The 13,659-nt window shown below is 48.6% G+C and overlaps 3 protein-coding genes across 4 annotated transcripts in view; 1 reads left to right on the top strand and 2 right to left on the bottom strand.

Annotated features, from left to right (window-relative positions):
• The window catches only part of trim54 (tripartite motif containing 54), a 5,760-nt gene extending 5,730 nt beyond the window's left edge, over nt 1–30 (top strand). Inside the window, exon 8 of the mRNA XM_067241616.1 lies at nt 1–30. This exon is cut by the window's left edge and continues 56 nt beyond it. Within this exon, the coding sequence (XP_067097717.1) occupies nt 1–30 (30 nt within the window).
• Nucleotides 31–2,104: 2,074 nt separating this feature from the next.
• On the bottom strand, nt 2,105–3,330 carry uts1 (urotensin 1). The gene has a single exon (XM_067242175.1). The coding sequence runs from the start codon at nt 3,328–3,330 to the stop codon at nt 2,818–2,820; it is 513 nt and encodes a 170-aa protein (XP_067098276.1). The 3' UTR covers nt 2,105–2,817.
• Nucleotides 3,331–4,591: 1,261 nt separating this feature from the next.
• mpv17 (mitochondrial inner membrane protein MPV17) lies at nt 4,592–12,852 on the bottom strand. 2 transcript variants are annotated; one of them, XM_067242065.1, is made up of 8 exons: nt 12,823–12,852; nt 12,232–12,312; nt 8,417–8,532; nt 7,908–8,000; nt 7,182–7,277; nt 5,601–5,633; nt 5,451–5,503; nt 4,592–5,112 (listed from the first exon to the last, which is right to left on the bottom strand). In XM_067242065.1, exons 2-8 carry the CDS (start codon nt 12,302–12,304, stop codon nt 4,983–4,985), a joined length of 594 nt encoding a protein of 197 aa, XP_067098166.1. In that variant the 5' UTR covers nt 12,305–12,312; nt 12,823–12,852; the 3' UTR covers nt 4,592–4,982. The 2 variants fall into 2 exon arrangements, with proteins under 2 accessions (XP_067098166.1, XP_067098167.1); XM_067242066.1 differs by having other exon boundaries at nt 4,592–5,052; nt 12,773–12,840.
• Nucleotides 12,853–13,659: the final 807 nt, after the last annotated feature.

Genomic DNA, 13,659 nt, shown 5'->3' on the forward strand with positions numbered 1-13,659 from the left:
GCCATGGAGCTAGACATCAGGAGCCTCTAGTCTCTAGGTACTGCCCCAGACCGCCCCAGCACCTGTACATGTTGTCCTTTCAACAGCTGAGCTGGGACTGACTCAGAGTGTGCTGGGATGTGAGGCTGTAGGAACAGTGTGCTGGGATGTGAGGCTGTAGGAGGGGGGATGCTGTACCACAGGCCTGTCCACTCACTGATTGATTCAGACAGGGAGGGGTGTGTGTGTGAGACTGACAGGGGTGTAATTCTGATAGGAGTGTGTGATGTGACGTAGAGAGTTAGTCAACAACCCACACCAAGATCCTGGCTGTGACTGGAGATGGGTCATTATCTGGATGGGAGTGTGTGTTTGTGCTAGTCCATGTATCATCATGTTGACGCATGCCTTTTCCAGCAACAAGTCAGACACGCAGACAGATAGACAAGCAGACAGACACGCAGACAGACAAGCAGACAGACAGACAGACATGGACCCTGGGAGATATTAGGTCAGGAGGGACTCTGCTGACTGAGTGAGAGTGCAGGGTCTACTCTCACTGTCTCAGCAGGCCTGGTGTGAGGCAGGGTCTACTCTCACTCTCTCAGCAGGCCTGGTGTGAGGCAGGGTCTACTCTCACTGTCTCAGCAGGCCTGGTGTGAGGCAGGGTCTACTCTCACTGTCTCAGCAGGCCTGGTGTGAGGCAGGGTCTACTCTCACTGTCTCAGCAGGCCTGGTGTGAGGCAGGGCCTCCTCTCACTCTCTCAGCAGGCCTGGTGTGAGGCAGGGTCTACTCTCACTGTCTCAGCAGGCCTGGTGTGAGGCAGGGCCTCCTCTCACTCTCTCAGCAGGCCTGGTGTGAGGCAGGGTCTACTCTCACTGTCTCAGCAGGCCTGGTGGGCCCACATCTTCAGGCGCTGGGATCTCAGTCACTGTACTGTTGGACTTTACATAACTGTGAAAACAAAACAAATGTTTCATCACAGAAATATTCTGGTGTCTGAGAATACTGCCCCTCCACACACAGAAACAATGCAGACAGGGTAAGATCTGTGAGCCCAATATATATTACTATTTCTCTTTTTTCAAGGTTCTTCCTGTGAAGACAAGAGAAAGGAAGAAGAGAGAGAGTGAGAGGGAGGGAGAGAGATTATCATAATCCTCTTCAGAACAACCACAGCAGTGTAGTTTCTCTGCTCTGTGCTCCTGTGAGTGGATGCATTGTGAGACAAGAAGATAAATGCTTCCTGCTTAATCTCTCCCACACCTCCCTTCTCTCCCACACCAAGCTGTTTCAGCGCCCGTGTACACCATGAACACTGTTATGTATGGCTGAATTAAAGGTCTGTAGTCACAGCCGACTCCTTTTTCATGTTTGGGAGGCTGGAACAAAACCGAAGTTTACGATGCGTACCGTTTCACAAGTATCTTTCACAGAGACAAGCATGAGTCATACCGGACAGAGGCTGCTGTGAGCCTGTTCAGCGGGAGAGGGCAGAAATTAAAGGCGATCTGGGCTTTTATAAACAACTCTGCTGTTACTTCCTCAGTTTGATATAAATAAACCTACATGGCATTTCTGTGGACGCATCGGCTCTACTTAATCGAGCCTATTGCTCTGTTTAGCTCGCCTTTCTTCTCAGGACTGGTGTCTGGGAGATCTGTGACAGCAATAGTGCATCAGCAGAACTTCCAGTTCAGAAGTTCATACAATACGCTTCCATACAATACCACCCGAAGCAACAGTGTTATGAAAATATAAACAAAACACTACATTCTCCACGTTATGCTACATTTTCTATGTGGATTTTATGCACAACATATGCTTTAAATGATCAAGAGTAAACTAATTAATCGTAAACAAAATATTTATACAGCAAACATTTTTATATCGTTTTTATTTTAATTTAAGGTCAAACTGACGGGAAGAGTGAAAAAGATGAGTTGAACCCTGAAGTTCAGCAAGACGTGTCTTTATTAACCTAGAGACTACATCCACGAGACATGTTCAGACCACATCCACGAGACATGTTCAGAGACTACATCCACGAGACATGTTCAGAGACTACATCCACGAGACATGTTCAGAGACTACATCCACGAGTCTATAGAAATGTTCGTCAGGATTTTCTTTTTATTACAAAATATAAATGGCAAAAAGCTTTTATTTACTTCTAAACCCATATGCATCCAGTCAATATGAGGATCCGACAAACAGTAAACAACACAAAGTAGGCATTAGAATATTTTTTGTTTGTTTTTGTTCTCTAAAGTTGTAAGCATGCGCGGTACAGTACAGGTGATTTGTTTGATGTTGGCTTTGTTAATATTAATGTTGAGCTTTCTGTATTCAAAAAGTTCTAATTACATTTATAGAGGCTATTAGTTAACTGTGATCTACTACTTGCAATATCGCATTCCTGTTACACATTTGAACATAACTTCCAACTGTGGTGAAAACAAACACACGAAGTACGTTTTTAGTTTAATTCAAATTCCTGACATAGAAAGGCGATAAAACATGACATAGGCCACAGTCCTAGCAGAAGACACGCGCTTCAGATTTTCCGCGGGCAAAATATCCACCGTGAGTGCTCTCTGAGGGGCCTCTGTAAAAAAACAGTCTTGGAAACGGTTTATTCTAAAACATTTTGGGTCCGTGCGGATGATCCATTAATTCACATAGGGCACCAAATTATGAGTAAAATAACAGGCAAGTAAACAGTTTAAAGCATTTAAGTGTTAACTATGGAGCTACTGGGGTCTGAGAGTGCCAGGGGTTAGGAATACTCTGAGATCATGTTTTAGTCTACTCCCTTCTCAACGAACTTTGCCGCGTCATTTTCCAACTTCATCTAGATATATGCGGTTCAACTCTGCTTGCTCTTTTTGGTTCTCGATCCTCGCCATCTCGATCATATTTCTCAGCAGGTGGAAAGTGAGATCGATGGAGATCGGAGGATCGTCGTTCCTCTTGTTCAGCCCCACGAGCTCGTCCAGACTGTTGCCCTCTTCCTCCGGCGCGCGGTCGACAGCCAACGGCTGCTGCAAGCTGCGCGCCAGCTGATCAAGATCTCTCGACCCCATCGCCGTCACGGAATTCTCGAACGGAAACTGTGGGAGCACGAGACTTCTCTGCAGCCGCGGGTTCCTCTGCAGGGACCTCAGCAGTTTCTCCCCAATGAGGTAGGACACTGCGTTGTCGCCCGCGCTCAGCAACACCTCATCCAGCTGGTTCTTGTAGTCGTGGCCGGTGAACATGCTCCGGTCCCGCGGTCGGCAGACGCTGGATGGCACGTGCAAAGTTAGGAGGACAGTGGCAAGAAGTAGGACGTGGGGTACAGGCTTCATTCTGGGGCGGAGGGATACGCTGTCCTGTTGAAGAGAAGGACTGGATATTACTGACCGAAGTAAACAATCCCATGTTCAGGTAATACAAACCAAGTTGCCTACTTTAAGATGAGCAAAAACGTTAGGCCTACTAATATTGGCAACAACTTTGTCTTTGCCCAATTACATGATTTTAAGACTAAGCAGGGCCTCGACAGATGTTAAGAATTTTTTGAGCGGTGTAAAAAAAAAAAAAAGAAGAGGTTACATATTGGTAAAAGAACACGAAAATATATAAGCATAAATAAACATCATAATATTGAAAGGTCAACATCAGGCAAAGCATTAAGATGACAAAGCAAATACATGCAGCCTGCATCTTTCTAGTCCCAGGATTATCTGAACCGTTTGCAACATTTCAAACAAACTGAAGCATCAACTACCCACTCTTTTGTCTCCTGATGCAAAAAAAAAAAGTTTTGTCTCCGGTAGTGTCAGAAATGCCCCGGTCCGGAAAGTCCCGTTCAGTGACGACTGGAGTGGAACGCCTCTGTCGGGACGGTTATATACATCCAGGAAAGCTCCACTGACGTCAGCGCGAGAGCATAAACTGCCTGTAAATTAGGCGTCTCTGTTGGAACTGAAGGGAAACGAGTTTGAGCGGCTGTCGTCTGCTGGACAGAGGACATGTCCCCCCCCCCCCCCCCCCCCCCCCCGCCGCCGCCAGTTTACCGACGACCGGGCAAATTACCCTAATTGAGTCCGCGAGGTAAATTGTAAACTATCTTACTTCACTACGGTTGACAACTATTGGTAGCCTAGGAATGTCCCAAACATAATGCATCTAATTTATACCCCAAATCCTGGAACTTGTAGTTATGTTGAGGAGTGTTGGTGTAATTGATCCAGACTGTATTAGCTCGTACAGGCGCTGTGTTTTGGCGTCGTGATGATTTCATGCACGGTTTCACATCGTGGAGATGATGAGCAGAGGCACGCAACAGGAGAAGCGCGCGGCGCAGAGCAGGGAACTGTCCGTGGTGCTGAACTGGCTAGTGCGAGCGGGGATGGAAAACGCTATGAAAAATCATTTGATGAAGTGATGCATTAATCGAGCTCTTATGGTCCTCCGGATAAAGACTTGAATAAATTGGTTGCAGGTTGTGTGCGTGCGTGACAGTTAATGAAATATCTTCGACAGGCCCCGTCCATTTAGCCTGATATGCTACACATAGGAGTCCTCGCGACCGTGTTAAGTAGCATCCAAGTCAACATTGACGATAAATTACAACTTTATTATTGAAAAGGATTTGTACATTTCAAAGCACTAGTTTCTAGTACATTATTTATGCAATTGACTATGTATAAAAACATTTAGCCTACTGTTATATACAGTAGCCTACATTTAAGACAACGTTGTTGGTAGGACTATTAACTTATTTGAGTAAACAGCTCTCAAACATCCAGAATGTGATTTTTTAGCAACACATCTGATGATAGACTGATGATAGACTAAATTAACAATTTATTCAAACTGCTCAAAGTTTGAGTTTGAATGTTTCATTACTAACTTCACATATTTCAGGACAAGTGAATGGTACACTTCTCCTCAACCGTCCCTTGAGGGAGAGGTAGGGCGGGGCCTGTGGTAGGGCGGGGCCTGTGGTGATCCGTCAGATCTTATTGGCTTTCCAGGACAGGTAGGAGTTCCAGCCCACGGCTACAATCTGAACGACAGCCAGTCTGTAAACAGGAGAACAGTACGTCACCAGTCTGTGAACAGGAGAACAGTACGTCACCGGTCTTCCAGAAGAGGAGTCGACTCCTCAGCGCCACACAACAGCAGAGTGGTTTACTCATCAAGTACAGATCAGTGGTTAGAGCAGATCAAGAGTTTGCAGGTTCAAAGAAAGCAGGGCGTGGGGGAGAGAGCGGGGCGTGGGGGAGAGAGCGGGGCGTGGGGGAGAGAGCGGGGCGCGGGGGAGAGAGCGGGGCGTGGGGGAGAGAGGGGGGCGTGCAGGAGAGAGGGGGGCGTGCAGGAGAGAGGGGGGCGTGGGGGAGAGAGCGGGGCACGGGGGAGAGAGGGGGGGCGTGCAGGAGAGAGGGGGGCGTGCAGGAGAGAGGGGGGCGTGCAGGCTGACCTGTGCTGCAGTGGAATGAAGTAGAAGTTGGCGATCTGGACGGGAGGCCACAGCTGAAAACACAACACGCACATCATACACGCACGCCATGTATAATACTAAGAAATATGATAATTGTAATAAATGGACAGTTTATAGGCACTAACTTACATAATAGTTGGAGATCAAGGCATCGGTGTAATCCTGTTGAACATGAGAAAGAAGTACAAATATGACATGAATAATGTGTTAATTTGGCACGTTTCCATCTAAACTTAGGTACGGGGGATTCGAACCTGAGACCTCTAGATCTGCATGACTAGCTCATTTCTCAATCAGAAGATACATACAACCAGAAACATTGTGTCTCTAACACACTTCTACATAAACCATACATACATCCCTCACATCTCTCCTGTCAGAATAACAGTCCAGCTGTTCCAAGGTTTGTATTATGTGTAAGGTTTCACCCCTGACCGGTTCCTGTCCATGTGTAGACACCAGCCCCCTGGTCTGAAACATGTCACATGTAGCTGTCCCCTGACGAGGTGACGATGACACGTTAACAACCACGGGTCAAGGAGTGCCCCCCCGCCCCCCCACCCCTCACCTCTCCAGACCATATAAACCCCATCTCCTGCTGGGCCTGAACAAGCCCACAGCTGTTAACCATCCTTCCTCCCGTCACCTTAAAGGTCACCAGACGGAGTGTAAAACACAATGTTCCTGAAACAACGTCTTTTCCAATCTTTTGTTTGTTTTCTGGGGCGTGACCGGGTCTGATTACAAGTTCCATGTGGCGCAACTCAGGGGCTCACGCCACCCCTCCCCCTCCCTTCCTCCCTGTTTTGAAAGATACATTTTTGGTCATTTTTCATGCTTGAATAATTACTTATTAAAACTGCGGAGACACCGGTCCTCTGAACGCCAAGTTCTACCCTGCAGCTGAACCACCAGCACCTAAACTAGGTTCCACCTGACCTAAACTAGGTTCCACCTGGACTCAAGCTTTCTATATGCTCTATTCGTACGTCACTTTGGATAACAGTGTCAGCCAAACGTATAAAATGTGAAATGTGAAAAAGGTTCCATCTGACCTAAACAAGGTTCCCCCTGATATGAACAAGGTTCAACAACATTGTCGTCTAATCCCAGTGCTGCCTTTCACCTCTCACCCCACACCAGCAGTGGCCTAATAGTGGCTTAATGAGAACATTTGTTTTCTGTCTTTTCTGACATTTAGGTGATTGGCCATTCAGCCTCATCTGAACTTGATCGCCTTCCTGACATAAATTATGGGACGAGAGAGTGAGAGAATGAAGGAGAGAAGGAGCAGAGGGGTGAATGAGCCACACCCCTTTCTATATGAGTCACTGGCCGTTATTTCAGCTCTCCATCTCCACCTTCCCTTCATCTCCACCTTCCCTCCATCTCCACCTTCCCTCCATCTCCACCTTCCCTCCATCCCCACCTTCCCTACATCTCCACCTCCACACTTTATTAAATTAGTTAGTCCTGTACTATACTGTTGTAGCCCCAGGTTAGTCCTGTACTATACTGTTGTAGCCTCAGGTTAGTCCTGTACTGTACTGTTGTAGCCCCAGGTTAGTCCTGTACTATACTGTTTAGCCCCAGGTTAGTCCTGTTCTATACTGTTGTAGCCCCAGGTTATTCCTGTACTATACTGTTTAGCCCCAGGTTAGTCCTGTTCTATACTGTTGTAGCCCCAGGTTATTCCTGTACTATACTCACCCTCTCCAGCTTGTGGATGTTGTCCTCCAGGCTCAGCCCGTTCAGAGTCCCTGAGATCCCCAGGAACGATGCCAGGAAGCAGGGAGCAAAACATACCTGCACGCACACACACGCACACACACGCACAGACAGATTTAACACACCAGGAAGAAACAGGAGTTTCCAGTGGAGCTCAGAGTGATCAGGCTCCAGTGGAACTCAGTGGTCAGGCTCCAGTCAGCGCTGCTAATGAAGCCAGTTTACAGTTTAGACAAAACACACCATCATCACAGCCGCCCCCGCCCACACACACACACAGTCCTACCTACACACACACACACACACACACACAGTCCTACACACACATACACCCCCAGTCAGCCAAGAGGACAGTGTGTGTGGATGCAGTCTGTAGGGGGGTGGACAACATTAAACTGGGTCTCTATTATAAGCCCTGGAATCCCTGTAAGGAGAAAATAGTGTTCAAAAATAGAAAACTGAAAATCTCTGTGAAAGAGCTTGCTGTCCTGCTGCTGGCTTTATCCCCCCTGTAGAGGGGGGTGGGGGGGTGGGGGGGGGAGGTGGGAGGGGCGGGCGGGCGGCAGTATTGTCCTCAGGCTATTCAGATGCCCCAACATCACGTTAGCTTCCTGTTTCAGACAGGATTACCACACACACACATTCGCGGCCAGTGCTAACACACACATTCTGTTACACACACACTTTAACACCCAACCCCCCCCCCACCTGGTCCACCAGCATCTTCTGCAGGGCAGCAGTCTTGGTTGTCCCAGTGACGAGCCGGTCTAGAACCTTGTACCACCCTCCAATGACAGGGCCCTGGACACACACACATTTTTCAGACTGCATGTGAATGAATCCCAGATGATAAAGTGTGTAAAGATGTAAATATAAATGTGGTCAGGAATGCTGCCCTCTCTGGTTGCTCATGGTATTACACCCCGCTACAGCAACATCACAGACAATAGAGCTGTATGAAGTTAAGGAGATTACAAGTATAAATAAACTTTGCCTACGCAACTGTGACGGAACACAGCCCACTAGAATACAGGAGTGTTCATCCGGGGTGTACAGTAGAGGACACATAGATCCCCCTCCCCCTCTCCCTCTCTCTCGTCACACTGGGTGATCTGGGATAGAGCCAAAAGTCTAACACCCACAGTGAGGAGGGAGAAGGAAAGGAGGGAGGAGGGGAGGAGGAAGGAGGGATGGGGGGACGAGGGAGGAAGACTCACCACAAAGAAGAAACCTATGCTCATCATCCTCGCAGTCCGGGCCACGTTGTGATTGGCCAATCCTCGCCTCTCAATCACCTGCTGGGAGATGACATCACCAGCCCCAACCAGAGAGCCTAGAGGAGAGGGGGAGGAGGAGAATGTTCCCACACGGTTACATGTCCACTCAAGGTCTTGAGGACCTAAGGTGACTATCAGGAGGAGATGAACAGGTGAAATGCTATGCAGACCGTTATAAAGCAACTGCGATCTGAACTTCAATGGAGGCCAAGTGTGTGTGTGTGTGTGTGTGTGCGTGCACATGTGTGTGTGTCCATCATGTTGACAGAGCTGTTCCTCCTCTGAAGTAAATGTCAGTCTCCTTCCCTGTGCTGGTCATCGATCTGCTCTGCCTCAAACTAGCTCAGAGAGCCCCTTCCTCTGCCTCTCCTTCCTTCCTCTCCCTCCGTGTGTGTGTGTGTGTGTGTGTGTAAGGACTTCCTGAGGTCATGCAGGTCTTCTCCAGCCAGAGAAGCACCTCTTTAGAAGGAGCATCTTAATGACACACTGCAGCTCCTGTCTAGAAATGTCACCAGAACTCAAGACTGCTGGAAGAGAGACATCTGATGTGCTTTCATTCTCCCTCTGTCTCCTACCGGCACACACACACACACACGCGCACACACACACACACACACACACATAAAGAGCATGCACTTAGACACAACAGAAGACAATTGCACATGAGAAGAATAATCATATTTCCTGGCTTAAGTTCATGTCAGTGTTTACAGCTTTCAAGTTCTCAGAGCCTGAAGTGTGGCCCCAGATCTGGTGAGAGACTGTCCTCAACACACACTTTCAGCACTGTAAATATCACACACACACACACACTGTTAAAACTGTAAATGTTCATTCAGAGAAATTGTCTTTCAACCTGTCTGGCAAACAGCCCCCCCACTCCAGGTAACCTTTACAAAACCTTAACAACCCCACATAAGACCAGGGCTCCGCCCAAACGACCTTCTATCACCTACTCATAAACCCAGGAAATAGAGCACAGTGGTTAGAGCATCTGACAACAGATTAATAGGTTGCAAGTTCAAATCCAGATGTTCCTTGTTTTGGATAAATTCACCTGCTTAATGAGAAAAAACTAAACCTAAGTGTTTGGTTCAGAGCAAGGCAGCCAGGACTCTGCCCTTGGAGGCCGGAGAGCCAGGGAGAGGCAGGGGAGGCTGGAGGCGGGCTGGACGCAGCCCAGGCTAAGTGCTGCGGTCTGGGGAGAAGTTGGCAGCTGTCCCCCTGCTGTCCTGGCTGGTCCAAAGGGGAGGGAGAAATAAAGAGAGAGAGAGGAGGAGAGATGGAGGAGGGAGAGAGGAGAGATGGAGGAGAAATGGATCCAGAGCGTTTAGCTGATGATGATGACAGCCTAACCTGGTCCTGACTTCACTACACTGTGACTTTGAGATGCGTACTGACACTGGACTCTTCCTTCAGTCATCCCTCGCTCCCCCCCTCCCTCATCCCTCCCTTCAGAAACACTGCAGAATCTTGATAGAAAGCCTTCCAGAACATTGATGGAAGCTTTCCAGAATGTCCGCAGCAGAAATAACTAACTGGATTATCACACACACGTCCATTTGCAACAAACAAGACTACAGCAGTAAACAGACTTCTAAACAAAATGACGTTAGTGCTCATGGGCCAATCGGCATGGCTGTGACTAAGTTATTGGGCGGAGCCTATCCTCAAGGAACCAATTGTCCCTTCACAACAAGCCAGGGTGTCGCCTGATGTGAGACATGCTACAGAGACAGTTCCTGTGTGTGTGTGTGTAGCAGGGGGGGAGCGTGTGTATAGGGGGGGTAAGGTAAACTATCCCATAATAGCATCCAGCCTTCACAGGAACCACATTGGGCCTGGCATCTTACCAGGCTTTGTCACCGCGGTAACGCAACACTGAAACACGACATGCTGTTGACATTCTCTAAGTGAATCATTTCCGGTCACACACACACACACACACTTGTCAGCTAGGAGGAGCCCCCCCAGAGTGAGGGGGAGGGGGAGGAGGGGGGGAGTGTGTGTGTGATGGAGGAGGAGGGGGGGGGGGAGTGTGTGTGTGATGGAGGAGGAGGGGGGGGGGGAGTGTGTGTGTGATGGAGGAGGAGGGGGGGAGTGTGTGTGTGATGGAGGAGGAGGGGGGGAGTGTGTGTGTGATGGAGGAGGAGGGGGGGAGTGTGTGTGTGATGGAGGAGGAGGGGGGGAGTGTGTGTGTGATGGAGGAGGAGGGGGGGAGTGTGTGTGTGATGGAGGAGGAGGGGGGGGAGTGTGTGATGGAGGAGGAGGGGGGGGGAAGAGTGTGTGTGTGATGGAGGAGGAGGGGGGGAGTGTGTGTGTGATGGAGGAGGAGGGGGGGAGTGTGTGTGTGATGGAGGAGGAGGGGGGGAGTGTGTGTGTGATGGAGGAGGAGGGGGGGAGTGTGTGTGTGATGGAGGAGGAGGGGGGGGGAGTGTGTGTGTGATGGAGGAGGAGGGGGGGAGTGTGTGTGTGATGGAGGAGGAGGGGGGGAGTGTGTGTGTGATGGAGGAGGAGGGGGGGGGAGTGTGTGTGTGATGGAGGAGGAGGGGGGGGGAGTGTGTGCGTGATGGAGGAGGAGGGGGGGGGAGTGTGTGTGTGATGGAGGGGGGGGGGGGGGGGAGTGTGTGTGTGATGGAGGGGGAGGGGGGGGGAGTGTGTGTGTGTGATGGAGGAAGACACAAGTGATGCAGGGTGCAAGGTGAGTCAGGGTGAAGTAGCAAAGTTATAAGATAAGATAAGTTATAAGATAAGAGGGTTTAAACAGCACCAACACTAGACAGCATGTCACTGTTCAGCTCTCCAGTGGGTCAGGTGACCTGTGACCCCAGACACTGATGGGTCAGGTGACCTGTGACCCCAGACACTGATGGGTCAGGTGACCTGTGAACCCAGACACTGATGGGTCAGGTGACCTGTGACCCCAGACACTGATGGGTCAGGTGACCTGTGAACCCAGACACTGATGGGTCAGGTGACCTGTGACCCCAGACACTGATGGGTCAGATGACCTGTGAACCCAGACACTGATGGGTCAGGTGACCTGTGACCCCAGACACTGATGGGTCAGGTGACCTGTGAACCCAGACACTGATGGGTCAGGTGACCTGTGACCCCAGACACTGATGGGTCAGGTGACCTGTGACCCCAGACACTGATGGGTCAAGTGACCTGTAACCCCAGCCCTGTAGAACTGTTCTTTACTGCCATCTTGTGGGACCTCTTGATCTGGAGTCAAATTCAAACTATGTAATGATACATAAATGTAATATCTTCACTGACAACTACAAATACATACATGAAGATTTGATTGGATGTCCTGCCTTGCCCTGCCTTCCTCCTCTGACCAATCACAGCCTTAGCAGGGCCCCACGGAAACATTAGCGGTACAAGTTACACCGTCACTGAGTCAACAGGAAGCAGAATGAGGTGATGTTTACATACCGGCCGGCCGGCCCCTGTTTTAGAGCCCCCCCCCTCCCCTCCCTCCTCCCTCCCTCCCCTCCCCCCTCAGAAGGGTAAACACTGGGAACACTCTCTGAGATGGAGTTGACCTCGCTGTTCTGGGTTTCAGCCCAGCACAGAGAGCGAGAGAGCGTTGGAGGGAATCTGGGGGAGTTGGACAGACCAGGTGTGTGTGTGTGTCTGTACCTGCTGTGATGATCTGGACAGACCAGGTGTGTGTGTGTGTGTGTGTCTGTCTGTACCTGCTGTGATGATCTGGACAGACCAGGTGTGTGTGTGTGTGTCTGTACCTGCTGTGATGATCTGGACAGACCAGGGGTGCCTGATCATCAAGGCCTGGTAGGATCTCCACAGGACAGACATTATTACCTCTGCAACACACACAGCTTATTAGATCATTGTGAAAAAAGCAACAATGCTTAACCTCTGGTCAAATGCCATACTTAGTGGGGTTTTTACTCGTTACGTAAGTCCCAACATGCAATGCCCTGCGCGAGACGTGCTCCATCTCGAGGATGCTGTTAACTAATAACAGGCACGTGCCCAACTCCACAACTCTACGCATTAGCGAAATGTTAGAACATTAACATTAAAAACACGTTTTCAAACAAATACTACCAAATATGTCTATACTATGAGATATAAAGCCAGGTCGGCGTGTTAGAGTCCTGTCAAGCAAACTCATCAGGACGGTTTTCTGGCTCTACTTCTTGAACTGGAGTTGTTACACTTATGCAACAGCAAGTACGTATCTCTAATAAAATAGTTCGTATTTAGTAAAACAACAAGAGCCTATCGTAAGATGAATAGTAACATGTCTAAAGGTCTCACCCGGTTGTACTGACACCGATACAAATAATAAAATAGAATAAAAGTGTTACATGCCCGTTTCCTCCGGTCCAAACGAGAGGCAGAGGAACACCGGGCAACACGTCACTTCCACTATAAACACGCAGTATGGTGGAGTATGTCGCCCGCTGGCGGTGCAAAAATACATCCCCGTCTAACTTTCCCCATCAGAAGCATCTTAAGTCCTTGAGTGTTGTTGAAGGCCGAGTCTATTTACCTGAGTTTTGTAGCGTGATGAAGGACGCTGATAAGAAACTGACGAAGGCCATACGGCAACGCGTTCAAGAAAAACGAAACATTTCAGTTTATATTATTTTATTGTTTCAATATAAAATTGTAACATGGAAATGTTTATGTATTGTGTGTGTAAAGTTGCATCTGGGAATAAGGGTTATAAGCTGATTTGTTTTATATACCATCTTGCCCACCCACACCGACACAACGTTTTAGTTTTGAGACAAATCTTAAATGTAACTGAGCCGTTTTAGACAATGTAACCAAATGATCATGTGCAGTTCCACTAAGAAACAAAAGACAGTTCTAGAGTCTGACGATGCCGAGGGTTAGCCCCGTACTTTATCGACAAGCACTCAAAGAAATTCCAATAAGGCGGTTTTTCTTCCGGGTCTAAACTAAACCAATATGTTGTAAACGTTGAAAGTTATTTCTATAGAAGTACCGGTCGTCACATTTTCATTTACATTTGAAGACTTTAATAAACATCTACTCTTTAGACATTGGCAAGGAAATAATTTACAGTGGAAAATAAAAGCATTCAAGTATATCATCCAGAGAAATGTCAGCAAAGTCATTAATACATGGAGGCGCCTCCTTTCATCGCCCAGATTCAAGTCTACATTCTTTTACCA

The sequence above is a fragment of the Osmerus mordax genome, chromosome 8, assembly GCF_038355195.1.
Source record: "Osmerus mordax isolate fOsmMor3 chromosome 8, fOsmMor3.pri, whole genome shotgun sequence".
Taxonomy (NCBI): Eukaryota; Metazoa; Chordata; class Actinopteri; order Osmeriformes; family Osmeridae; genus Osmerus; species Osmerus mordax.